This window comes from Colobus angolensis, unplaced genomic scaffold, assembly GCF_000951035.1.
Source record: "Colobus angolensis palliatus isolate OR3802 unplaced genomic scaffold, Cang.pa_1.0 Scaffold117, whole genome shotgun sequence".
NCBI lineage: Eukaryota > Metazoa > Chordata > Mammalia > Primates > Cercopithecidae > Colobus > Colobus angolensis.
Window position 1 is genome coordinate 7133311 of NW_012112808.1, and position 13852 is coordinate 7147162.

The 13852-nt window shown below is 39.3% G+C and overlaps 1 protein-coding gene across 2 annotated transcripts in view; it reads right to left on the reverse strand.

Annotated features, from left to right (window-relative positions):
- The window catches only part of RALGAPA2 (Ral GTPase activating protein, alpha subunit 2 (catalytic)), a 321938-nt gene that overhangs the window by 206859 nt on the left and 101227 nt on the right, over window positions 1-13852 (reverse strand). For both annotated transcript variants that reach the window (XM_011963148.1, XM_011963143.1), the window contains exons 15-16: window positions 9129-9366; window positions 5321-5485 (exon numbers count right to left, since the gene is read on the reverse strand). In XM_011963148.1, the coding sequence (XP_011818538.1) occupies window positions 5321-5485; window positions 9129-9366 (403 nt within the window). The remainder of the gene's footprint in view (window positions 1-5320; window positions 5486-9128; window positions 9367-13852) is intronic.

Here is a 13852-nt window from a genome sequence, read left to right on the forward strand (position 1 = left end):
AAAAAAAAAAAAAAAAAAAAATTACAGAACAGCTGGAAAGAACTGTTCTCACCAAGGGGGGAAAAAAAAGGAAATCACAAAAAGTGCCAGTCCTACCTCCCCAACTGTGTTTCTTTATGTAGCTATTCATGTTAATGGAAACAGGTGGTTGTGACTCCAAAATACAAACATCACTTCTTCCTCCCAGAATACAAACAACCCACCCAAAATTCTGCTGCTGCTGCCAAATACAGTCCCAAAAAGATCAGAAAAAGATACAATTGTAGCTAAAAGTAAGTAATTGTCTATTGCTTATATTATTAAAACAATTTTGGTGGGTTGACTAGTCACATAGATCAGAAACAAAAACAAAAAATGTTAACTTAAATGTAAACAAAATTAGCAATCATTGATAGGGTAAAGAACTTGTGGCCAGAAAGTAAAATTAAGTGTTACATTATCTAGCAGTAGGTTGGTGGGATATGCCTACACACTAGGATTTAAATTGGAGGGCAAATTCAATACTCTAAAGTGCCAACCAGCGGAGAATATACAATCTGCCCTTAGGTCAGTCTCTGGATAGGACAGTCATAAAGGACAATGGCATCATTTTAAGTAGTAAAGAACCAATGGCATCAGGCTAAGAAGCTCACTATCATAGTTGTCAGGTGAAAAAGAAAATGGCAGGTTGTTCTCAAAGTCGCTGTACTCAGACCAAGTCCAGGCCACTTGATTTCACTCTAACTTAGGATTTCTCAGCCTTGGCACTGCTGATATTTTGGACCAGACAATTCTTCATTTGGGAGCTGTCCTGTGCATTGCAAACTATTCAGCAGCATCCCTGACTTCCACCCACAAGCTGCCACTAGCACTGTCCCACGTGTGACAATTAAAAATGTCTCCCAGCATTGTTGAAATTGTCCCCAATTGAGAGCCATTGCTCTAAATCACATTTAACTTCATTTGGAACTGTATATATATATATATATATATATACAGGAACCAAGAGTCTTAGTAAAATAAAATGTAATATTGAATGAGAACAAAAGCTTCCAAAATTAAATCACTAATTGGAAGAGATTTCTTGTGGGAACATGTTCTGGACAAACTAGGGAAAAACTTAAGAGAAACAAAATATAGAAAAAAATGGACCGTGACATGAGAAAACTTATCAACATGAAAAAATTCATTTGGGATGTATATTAGCCAAACAGGGGGTACAATCATTTTAAATACTTTATTAATCATCTCTAAACAATAGCTTTTTCTTCAAAACCAAATAATCGGGCAGTTAAAACTCAACAGTAATTTAATTGACTAGTGACCATTTTCCCATGTACCATTCTTACTATTTTTCTCCTTTAATAGTTACTGGAGAAAAAGAGTTTTCTAAGAAACATTATAGTCCTCACTCTTGGTAAAACTTCTTCCCCTAAATTCTATAAACTAATATGGTATTTACATGGCCATCAGAGAACTTAAGCTTTCATTTTGCTTTGCTAAAACACAGTATGACATAATTTAGTATTACAGAAGGCCACAATTAGGTTATCTCCAATGTTAAAAAAAAAAAAAAAAAAAACACTAATCTTTAGGAGGCTGAGGCAGGTGGGTCACGAGGTCAGGAGTTCAAGACCTGCCTGGCCAACATGGTGAAACCTCATCTCTACTAAAAACACAAAAATTAGCCAGGTGCAGTGGCACACACCTGTAGTCCCAGCTATTCGGGAGGCTGAGGCAGGAGAACTGCTTGAACCCAGGAGGCAGAGGTTGCAGTGAGCTGAGATCGCGCCACTGTACTCCAGCCTGGGTGACAGAAAGAGATTCTGTCTCAAAAAAATCAAAAACAACAACAACAAAAAATACTAATCTACAATGCCAGATTTCTGAAAACAAAAAAGATAATGAAAATGATCTTTCTCTTTTAAGGAAGAAGATTCAGTTCATCCTAGAATCACTGAAAAATAAATAGACACAGACCTAATTATTCAAAACAGAGAAAGGTAAATTCTTCTGTTGAAGTAACTAGGCCAAAAATGACTTTTGGTGCTATGATGTCGTAATAAAAACAGTACTGTGTGTAAATCACACATGGCTAAATTCAATTTTAATTGGCTGAAGTACAAGAACAACGATTCTTTGTTTTGGAAATTACTGCTTTTTGGCACTGGTCCTTTTTCACTCAAATTTCAATAGTCAATATGAAACTACATAACTGGTCATTACTTCACATATATGATTTATTAACTCCAAGTAGATCCCGCCTACATACATTTTTCTAGTTTTTCATTTTTTGGAAGGCATAGCAAGCATTCTAATACTGACATGCTCAAAACTTTTATGAAAATCCCCTTACTTTCTATGGGCACTGTATAGAAGACACACGAAGGCAGGCATCACATTTCCCCCTATTAAATAGCTATGGACTTAAAAACCCTTCTATCCTCTTTAATTTTTATTGCCAAGACCAAAGTTACAGAAATTTTTCTTGACTATCTAATTGTCACTAAGCATCTAACTACACAAAAGTAATTACTAGTATTCACTGCAATTTAACACTAGTGTAATGGTCAGGCACGTGTGTCATGTGGGGATATTAACAAAGGAAGCAAGTCCCAGAGGCAAGCGGGAGAAGCCGGGGAACAGTGATGGACACATGAGACAGTGTTACAGTACCTGACAGCCTGTGAGAGCAAGAAGAGTAAGAGAGACCAGGTAAGAGAGCGCTCACGGTGTGAAGGAGGAGCGGGACGCTTTTAGTGGCAGGCAAAGCCTCAGAAAGGTGGACACAGTTGCTGATAGACTGGCTTCGCTTAGCTTCCAGGAGAGATAAAGTAATAATTATGTCAGAAGAACAACAGGACCTTTCAATTTATTATCATTACTTTTCTGGGCTCTCTTTAAACATTTAAAGGAGGTCATTTTAAACTTTAAAGGAAGTCAGTACAAAGTAGAGTATTTAATCGTAGTCTCTAAATACAGCCAACTTTCAGTCAGTCATTCTCATGACATAGGACAATGGGCAATCCACAAATAATTTTATTTTGAAATGCTTTGTATGTTTAGCCTTTCCTTCTTTCTGCTGTGTATCAGATTCACATTCAGGTTATTTGCTTGGACAGACATTACAATCAGTTTTCCTTTCCTAAAGGACAAATACAAAAAGACCATGGTGAGAGAGGGAATATCTGGCCTTCATTCAGAAGTTGGTTTGCTGAGAGCTGACTGTATTCAAAAGCAAATCATTTAGTAAATTAAATAACCAAAAAGCTCAAGAACACATAAAAGTCAAGTTGAACATTAAAAGATTTGATATTTGAGAAAAAGGTAAAATCTCCATGAAACCCATCCTTTTATGTCACATTTCATGTTTATTAAATCCATACATCTTTAGTGTCTACTTTACGGTATTCTTATGTTTTCTATATGCTGCTAGTCAAATAAACATTGGAGGAACTGAATGAACACAGGAGGAAAACGTGCTTCATATATGTAAAACCACAATCTGTAAAATCAGTTTTATTCTAAAACAAAAATACAAAGATTTACTTGCTGCTTTACTATTTTTGTATGACATCAGTTAACATTAATGAAATGGAACTACAAATGATAGTGACACATTTGTAAAAACTGAAACAAACTTTTTACCCTACTGCCCTTTCTCCTACCCTTTGCCTATTCGAATTCCCAGTAGGCTGGGTGCGGTGGCTCACACCTGTAATCCCAACAGTTTGGAAGGCCGAGGCAGGTGAATCACCTGAGGTCAGGAGTTCGAGACCAGCCTGACCGACATGGTGAAACCCCTTCTCTACTAAAAATACAAAAATTAGCTGAGCATGGTGGTGCGCACCTGTAGTACCAACTACTCAGGAGGCCGAGGCAGGAGAATTGCTTGAACCTGGGAGGCGGAGGTTGCAGTGAGCTGAGATCGCACCACTGCACTTCAGCCTGAGTGACAGCATGAGACTCCGACCCAAAAAAAAAAACAACAAAGAATCCAATGATAAAAGCAAATAGGTTTTAGGAATTGGAATGAGAAAGGAAATCAGTGAATGAGCATCCTCAAAAGTTGCCTGCTAACAATGAATTGGGTCTCTCCTCAGGGGAGAGAATGACGGAAAGAAGGAAGAAGCAGAAGAGGCCGTGCATGTAAATAAGGTGATAATTTCCAGCAAATGCTACAGCAAAAAAGTATGGGACAGTTATAGTTAAGGTGGAATATATTTTCATAAAAACTCTAACAGGATTCTAAACTATCTGTATTAAGCCTTTACTAAGCACTATAGAATATGTTGAGCCTTAATGAATCTTTGCTTTATGGCCAGAGGATCTTGCGACTTTCTGAAGTCAACGTGCTAAATTATCAGTTACAATTGTCTTAAACCTAAGTTACAGGCTCAAAGTCACTGGGGAGGAGGTGGCTTTGTTTATTCTTATTAAATGCCATATACAAGCTTCTTTTTAAAGAGTTCTCTTTTTGTTTTAAGAGTAAAATGTAGGCTGGGCACAGTGGCTCACGCCTGTAATCCCAGCATTTTGGGAGGCCGAGGCGGGCAGATCACGAGGTCAGGAGTTTGAGAACAGCCTGACCAACATGGTGAAACCCTGTTTCTATTAAAAATACAAAAATTTGCTGGGCGTGGTGGGGCGCCTGTAATCTCAGCTACTCAGGAGGCTGAGGTAGGAGAATTGCTGGAACCCAGAAAGCAGAAGTTACAGTGAGCTGAGATTGCAGCACTACACTCCAGCCTGGAGCAAGAATCCATCTCAAAAAAAAAAAAAGAGAAAGAAAGAGTAAAATGTAGCAAAGTAGTCCAATTAACTGGGGGTTGTTGGTCAAGTTGCTAATGGAAATAGGCTCCAAAGATAACATACACAGACATGAAAAGGCTCAATTTTCCAAAGGAGCAAAAAATGAAAATGTCTATCCAGTCCTGAAAACTGAAGTGTATAATTCTCCTTTTCTTTGCTGAAACAGGTTGCCACACTCTAAAGATTAACATGGTTTAACACTGACAATAATGCAATTACTGGTGTATTTATTAACAATCTATTTTCTTCAAGGTTCAAACAAAACCTCTATTTTCTCTATTTCATACAAATATCTCACTCAACATTAACATCTCAAGTTCTTTTTCACAATGGAGGATTTAGAAATAAGTAACTGAAAACTGTGATTTGAAAAGTAACCACAGCAGAAAGCTAAAAAGATGTAGAGACATTTCATTTAATATAAGGTCTAATATTTAAATTTTGAGTAGAATTTTTAACACACTTTATGCCTATAAATTCATTTTAGATAACAACCGGATTTTTGAGAAGCATTTAAATAAATGATTACCAGTTGCTTTCTGGCGAACAATATTTCTCGCCTTTTCCACTCCCGGTGCTCCAGACGTGGTGGCACTCCTAAATCGCATCGGTTCGGTCACATCTGGATGGCTCCGCCAGCTGAGAGAAAAGGATCTCCCCACAGTGGTTCCTTTCTGAGGATCTAGAACACAGCCTGATAAAGGAAAAGAAAAATAATCTAAAGGCTGAATTCATTATTATTCATTTCACAGCTTGTGTTGCTCAGCAAATGGTGTACATAAAACTATATATTATCAGCAGGTTTTCTTGTCACAAATTAAGTACCACTTCCTTACACTGCAATTTAGGAAGTTGTTCATATGTCACTAATTTAAGAATTCTTATTGCCAAAATATTTTCAAGAATATAAAACAGTCTTATTAATATTATCCTATCTTCATAGTACTCACTCCAGTATACAAAAGAATGTATTAATAAACCTTTCTCAATACAAGAACAATATCAAATGAAGTCATACTACTGTTCCCAGGACACTCCAAAAACCACTACTTATAAGCCAAAACCTCAGAGATCCTGATGTTTGAATAGTACTGCATCCTGTAGAGACCAACCCCTCCATAAATCCCCAGGGCAATCCATGCCTATAAACTCTAATATGGATTCAGTTAAATGGGCAGGATAATGAAAATCTATAAATAATACAAAATCCTATTTTAGCAAAGGTCCAAAACAATAAAGCATTGTAGTCTGAGATTCAACTTTTCTTTTTTCTCATATTGTTCTGGTTAATTATTTCAATGAGAGACTATGGACCAAAAGAAATAGAGGAGGAAAGAGAATGGCAGACTTAGAGATTTCTGCACAGGTATGATGTGGTCAGTGGCTGCCACCTGTATCATGTTTCCACACTCAGTTTCCTCTGCCTGTGTTTTTTGTTTCTAGTAGTCTAGCCCTTAGAAGGCAAGTGTTTGTACAATAAATATTTAAATCCTTTTTAGAATAAAGCAACATAAATCAGAAATATTAGTCATGGTCATTAATTTAATAATTTGTTCAGTACATTTTGAAAACAGTGTTTTTGAAATTGTTTGCCTTCCCAAGACAAGTCTATCTCTTCAGATGAATCTGTGGGTAGGAAGAGAATCTTGCAGAATGGCAGGTGTGTGTGTGTGTGTGCGCGCGCGCGCGTGCATGCACAAACACGTGCACTTGTGCATGGATTACAACAATTGAAGGTAGGTCCTTATCTCCTATTTCAGCTCTCCTTCTCTGGCCTGAAAGGTATTCTTAGCCAGGTAAGTTCTCTTCTGGGCTGAGAACCACTGTCTTAGGGAGCCAAGTTCCTAGTTGGAAGTATCTGGGTCCTCTCAGGCCCTGGGTTTACACAGAGGTCCTCAGAGCTGTTAGAGAGGACTAAATGGAGGCCAAGGACCCAGGCTCTTGGCTCCCTGCTCCTACTTCAATCCCAAATCTCCAGTCTATTTCTTTAGAAAGGGGTTATGTATACCTTCAACTGGGGAGAAAAACAGATCTGTTAAAAAATGTTAGAAAATCATTGCATTAGACAGTCTAAATCTACATTAGGATTAAACTGTTCCACTGGATTGCCATGTACTTCAACTACTTTATTTTGGCTTCTTACTAACTTGCTTTTATTAATTAGTGCTTTGGCAAGCCATTCTCAGATTTCAATGAAGACATTATAAGAATCCATCACATTTATTACACATGTATATGGTTTACTAGCCACTGTAACTGGTTCACACCTCCCTGTATCCACATCCTCTGTTGTTCTCTCCCATACTTACATTAGGCTTCATCATGTGACTTACTTTGGTAGCAAAACTGAACAAGCAGAGACTTGAAATGCACTTGAAAATTTGAGCTTGCCCTCTTGCTGCTCCTGAAACTCTAAGCCACTTGGTGAACAAGCCTGAATTAGCCTCTGGCTGCTGAAACACGTGGCCCAGTCACACCTCATTGCCCCCACTTACAGCCAGCCAACCCCTAAAAGTAGAGCTGCCTAGCTGACTACTACACAGCCAGCCTGGCTGACTGCAAACACAGAAGCAAAGACCAGCAGAACTGACTGGCTGAGTCCAACCCAAATTGCCAACTCATCAAATCAAGATAAATAAGTGGTTGTTATTTTAAGCCATAAGTTTTGGGGTGATTTGTCACATGGCAAAAGCACACTGATACAATCTATAATAAGGCTGGTATTATTAAAGGGGTAGTCTACACAATAAGCAATGTGTACCCTTTATGGGGCTTTGAAGGAAAAATTCCTCCCAAGTCTCCCTAATAAAAGCTAAGCATCACCTAAGTGATTGAATTGTTTTTACCCTATGTGCTCTGTGATTCCTGATTTGATGTAACCCTGCAAAGACCAAAATCAAATGCAATGTTTGACTTTTCCATCTCCCCAGCAAGTCCACGAGACTCTAAGGCATGTATTTTGGCATTTTAGTCACAACGGCAGTTTCCTGCAACCCCACTCATTTTGACCCTATTTTATATTTGATCTACTGTACTATATGCCTTTTTATGAGCTGCCTCAAATTTTTTTTTTTTTTTTGAGATGGAGTCTCGTTCTGTCGCCCAGGATGGAGTGCAGTGGCCGGATCTCAGCTCACTGCAAGCTCCGCCTCCCGGATTTACGCCATTCTCCTGCCTCAGCCTCCCGAGTAGCTGGGACTACAGGCGCCCGCCACCTCACCCGGCTAGTTTTTTGTATTTTTTTAGTAGAGACGGGGTTGCACCGTGTTAGCCAGGATGGTTTCGATCTCCTGACCTCGTGATCCGCCCGTCTCGGCCTCCCAAAGTGCTGGGATTACAGGCTTGAGCCACTGCGCCCGGCCTCAAATCTTTACAGAGTATGGTGTAGTACAAGTGAATTAATCTAAGGACCATGCCACATCCTTAAGAATGGTAATTAAGACAAACGGATGCCAAATTGTCATTCCTAACAGAAGCTACCACTGATGTTTTCTACCTTGAAAACATCACTTTCATTTGAGGCTCTCCATCCCAAAACAATTTTTACCCAGAAATATAACAAAGCCGAAATAGCTCCCACCTGAAGCCTTCAGAATTTCTCCATGTTTCCTAGAGAGGCTGTAGAATGCGTCTTAATTGTATGACATCTTGAGTTGTATTTATCCAGCTTTGATTTCTAAACACTTCTTAACTATGTGGGCTCGGATGAGTCAATCACTGCAAGGCAACCTTCACCAACCCGTGGCCCAACCCATGGGCCACATGCAGCCAAGAATGGCTTTGAGTGCAGTCCAACACAAATTTGTAAACTTTCTTAAAACATTATGAGAAATTTTTTTTTTTTTTGCTATTCTTTGTTTGTTTGTTTTAGCTCATAAGCTATCGTTAGTTTTAGTGTACTTTAAGTGTGCTCCAAGACAATTCTTCCAGTGTGGCCTGGGGAAGCCAAAGGATTGGACATCTCTGCAAAGTCTCTGTACTTCAGTTTATTTGTCTGTGATATGGGGATTATACAAGTATCTACAGTTCACTAGGTTATTATGAAGGCAAAAAGAGATAATATGTACAACGTAATAGCCATTATTATTACTGTTAGTTATCACTACTATTACTACTACCTTCCTTGCATCTTCCTTTTTGCATAGCCTCCTCAGAAATTCACCATCTCATTAAGGGAACAGAACGACATGAGACACTAATTAATGCCACTATTAAGAAGACACTGTGTAGTTGGTTCAGTTCATTATAAAATTTCATGCATTAATTGCTTAGTCATACAAATACACACTCGTCCCCCAACCTAGACATCTGGTGTTAACCTGGAAGAGTGGAAATACCTTTGCCTCGTTGCTTCTTTTCCTTTTGTTCACTTAATTTATCCAGAGGTAGGTTTGTCATCTCAACTCCATAAACGGTTCTTGCAAGCACTGCTGTCAAGGAGTCCATAATGTTGGCCCACTCATTTATAAGTTCTTCCCATTCCGTGAGGGAGGACAGCACACCAAGAAAGTCATCCCAGAGCTCTCGAGAAATGTACACACAGAGGTTTGCTCGGATCCAAGCCACCATGAGCGTCTAAAACCAACCAAACAACAAGAGAATTCATACATCTTCATTTGAAGAAGTATACTTTTTAACAAAATGTTTTAAATGACTATTAATAACACAAATTTTAAAATAAAAAGTACTTTTGGAAGTTGTTTTTCTTTTAATTCTCAAAATCGACTTGACCAACTATAATTAAGATTTAAGCTACTGGGAAGTTAGTTATCATTATGAACAAAGTTACTGATTCAATACTATTCTAGGGTCTGCGGCTGGCCCTGGCTATAATCAGGGAGAAGACAAAGCCCTCTGCACAGTGACCACTCTGCTTCCTGAGACTGCTCTTTTCCTTCCATCCACAGTGGCTGCTTCAAACCTCCTACAGGAAAACCTCCAGCCCACCAAATCCTCCCTGACTTTGAGCAGACAGATTGGCTGCAGACTTCACAAGAAACAGAACCCATTCAATGAGACTCCCCTCAACCTCTGCCCATGGACTCACACTCTTGCCCACATTCACCCAGCTCCTCCTCCACCCGTGGGCTGAACTCCAAGAGGGGCCCCTGATCTACTACCCTTGTGCCCCCTTATGCTCTGGACCCCTTCCTCTGGACCTTCATGCCTCTCAACTGCCCCTCTCCTTTAATCTCCAGCCAACCCCACTTCCCCAGCTCTTTCTCTTCAGCATTTAAATATGCTCCAAATTCTTCCTCATCTTAAAAAAAAAATTCCCTTGAACCCAAATTCCCCCGTCTAGCTACAGCCCTTTTCCTTCCACTTTCACAGCCAAACTTCTTGAAAGAATGTTCCACATCTACTCCATCTCCACTTCCTCATCCCCCAGGCAACAGACTGCTCTGGCTCTTCCCTTTCTGAGGTCACTTCCACCTTCTGCCTGGGTTTTGGCTCCATTCCCATGGCTCCAGTTATCCTCTGTGTGCTGCTGACTTCTGAATCTCCATGTCCAGTTTAGACCTCTTTACTGGTTTCCTGACCTATCTACCCAGGTACTAGACAGTGCTACTTACACAATCCTCAGACACCTATCCTACAGCATAATAGTAAAAGGTATTCAATTTCTTCCACTGACATTCTCCCAGTTCCTCTACCTGCTCGCTCCTGCAACTGGCCTTTGCACATACTCTTCTTTCCCTCTCTTTCCTCCTTTTTGTTTCTGTATAACTCCCCCTCATTTCTCAGGTCAAAATTTGTACATCACTTCCTCCAAGAAGGTATCCTTTACTATCTCCCCACCACCACCTCCCAGTCGCCAGGAAGTGTCCTCCAGGTCCCTGCATTTCCCCCCATCAATGCACCTATCACACCTTTCCTTCACAGTCTACCAAGTCTTACAATTCACAGCACTACAACTGGTCACATGGACAGCCTATGAGACAATTATGCCTATATCCTGGATATTTCCTTCCCTTAAAATTGTCCCATTCCTTACCTCTGCCAAAATATTCACCATCCTTTAAAATTCAAAGCCAAATATGTCTTCCCTGAAAGAAGTGCCTCTATATAGCCAAGTCCATCTCAAATGAGCCACAAAATGCTTTCCTAAGCTTGTGAAAAGGAATCCTTATACCCAAAGTCTATGTAAGTCCTGTAGTCAGTTGTCAAAGATAAATGCACTTGTTAAGATGCCAGCTTGTATTTGCATGGGCCCAACCCAGATGCAAATAGGCTCCCACTGTTGTCAGGAATTCTTCTTTGTGTAGGTGAGTTCACTTCTTAATTTTTTTCCCCAAATTATATATAGACTTTTTAATGGAATTTATTCTTTAACATAGACACAGGAAAACTTTGATAAACAGAAATCAGTATGTAAAATCAGGCAGGCCTGTTCTGACCACTTGGAAAATCTTATTTAAAATGGTCCTTCTGTAACACACATGTTCTCTGTTTCAATTTGTGTTTACCACTTTTTTTTTTTTTTTTTTTTGAGACGGAGTCCCGCTCTGTCGCTCAGGCTGGAGTGCAGTGGCGCGATCTTGGCTCACCGCAAGCTCCGCCTCCCGGGTTCACGCCATTCTCCTGCCTCAGCCTCCCAAGTAGCTGAGACTACAGGTGCCTGCCACCATGCCTGGCTAATTTTATTTTATTAATTTATTTGCTTGTATTTTTAGTAGAGACAGGGGTTCACCATGTTAGCCAGGATGGTCTCAATCTCCTGACCTCATGATCCGCACGCCTCGGTCTCCCAAAGTGTTGGGATTACAGGTGTGAGCCACTGCGCCCGGCCGCTACCACGTTTTAAAAAAATAAAAATGTTAAAGTAGGACTAAAGTAGTTAATTATATAAAAAACAAGATATTAACCACTTATATTTAAAATCTGATTCTAACATGTATGAATTTTGTAAAACTAAAAATATGAAAGAAAATAAAATAATTTTATTATCTCTATTAAATATTTTTATTATGACTACAATGCCATCTTCTATTAATTTTTATACCCCTGCTTTCAAGATGAATTTGAGGACATTGCCATAAAATACCTATAGACAATAAAATTAAATATTAGATCAATAAGTATAATCTGAGCCAAGTAAGAAAGTAGAGACTGATAATGTTATCAGGACTCAGACTCACATTCAGATATAGTGTCAGTTTCATGGATAACAGCAGATGTCTTGGTGTAATGAGATGCTCTATACTGGGGATCTTATAATGGCTTCACTTTATTAACTAATTAAGAAACAAGTGCAGAATGACTTCTTGCAATTTATAAAATCAACTTAGCAAATAATACAAACGTATGCAGACCTGTTGAATTATCATCATAATTCACAACTGACAATACTTGCACAGAGCAAAATGGTAAAATGGTAAAATACAGTTGGGTGGTGAGTGGTGGCACCTGTGCACATGAAGGCAGGGTGTCCTTCTGATCAATTACCATTTTCTAAAAGGAACATGGAAACAAACAGCCTGGACTACCCTGGTTTGTGACCTAGGAAAGTCACTTGATCTTTCTGTAGTCACATTTCTCATTAAAAATAAGAGTTGCATAGGAGCTTCTCCAAGGTTCCTTCAGCACTGAAATTTGATGTTTTATCAGATACATTTTGGCACACAAGATGTATTTTAAAAACACCTTAGCTAATAAATCACTCCTTTTCTTATGAACATTTGCTAACCAACCACTTCCTACTTCACTCTACCAGCACATTAAAGGGGACGGCATAACTTTAATGGCTCATATTACAAAGAGCAGGACCATAGTGTCCTGATATGCCATCAGAACTTCAAGCATAAGGTCATATTTAGCACTGATAATAAATTAAAACATCACTTAGGGCAATAAGGTGATCATCATTATTTGGTAAATATTTAAAACTAAGTCAAATTCAATCATCACTTAAAGAAAATTTGGTGGTCCAGGCTATCTACTGACAGATAAAAAAAACAAACACTAGAAGAAGAACTAGAAAAAGATAAAAAGGGTAATAAAAACTTAAAAATGTCCTGTCCTTTTTAACAGTCTCCTTGTTCTAAATTTTTCAAAAAAAATCTAGTGGCCATTTTAGACAGTCCACATGATCAAATGAATACTAATTAGATAGCACGTCTTAATGGCAGTATGGGACCACGAGACATCAGACACCAGAGAGCCTGGTAAGTCCGTCCCTTACTATTCTTGCCTCTTGCACCTCCCATAAGAATGTGGGAGGTCAATAGAAGATCACAAATCCCAATGGGACCACTCTGATTCTCATGACAACCCTGCAGGGTAGGAAGAAGTCCTTTCCTGACTGTGACAGATTAGGGAAGACACTCAGAAAGCTAAAGTCATGTGCTCATGGCCACATAGCCAGGGAATAGCAGAGCTGAGATCAGAACCACAATCTGTCTAACACCAAAAAGCTCATTCTCTCTTCACTATTTTTTATGGTAGGTTTTTTTTTTGTTGTTTTTTTTTTTTGAGACAGGGTCTTGCTCTTTTGACTAGGCTGCAGTACAGGGTGCAATCATAGCTCGCTTATAGCCTCAACCTCCCAGGTTCAAGCAATCTTCCCACCTCAGCTCACGAGTAACTGAAACTTCAGGTGCATGCCACTATGGCCGGCTAATTTTTTTTTAATTTTTTGTAGAGATAGGGTCTCACTCTATTGCCCAGGCTGGTTTTGAATTCTTGGGCTCAAGCAATCCTCCTGCCTCAGCCTCCCAAAGTGCTGGGATTATAGGTGTAAGCCACCATGCCCAGCCTTATGGTTAGTTCTTAACTTAAGCATCCTTCTCGATCTACCTAAAAACTGCCAAAATAATAACAACATCAAAATCGTTAATAATCACGAACTCAAAACTAAGCTACAGGGAAGTCAGGTCAACCGAGCTTTGGGGAAGTCAGGCCAAGTGAGGAGGGAAGTAATATCTGAGAAGGTTTTCTCCATTGCATGGGGGGAGTCTTTTTTTCCCCCAAAGACCAAAACCAACCAAGGAGAAAAAAAAAAAACCCAAACCCCAGAATAGATACTTGTTTAATTCTGTGACAAGCTCTCTAATTCCAACAC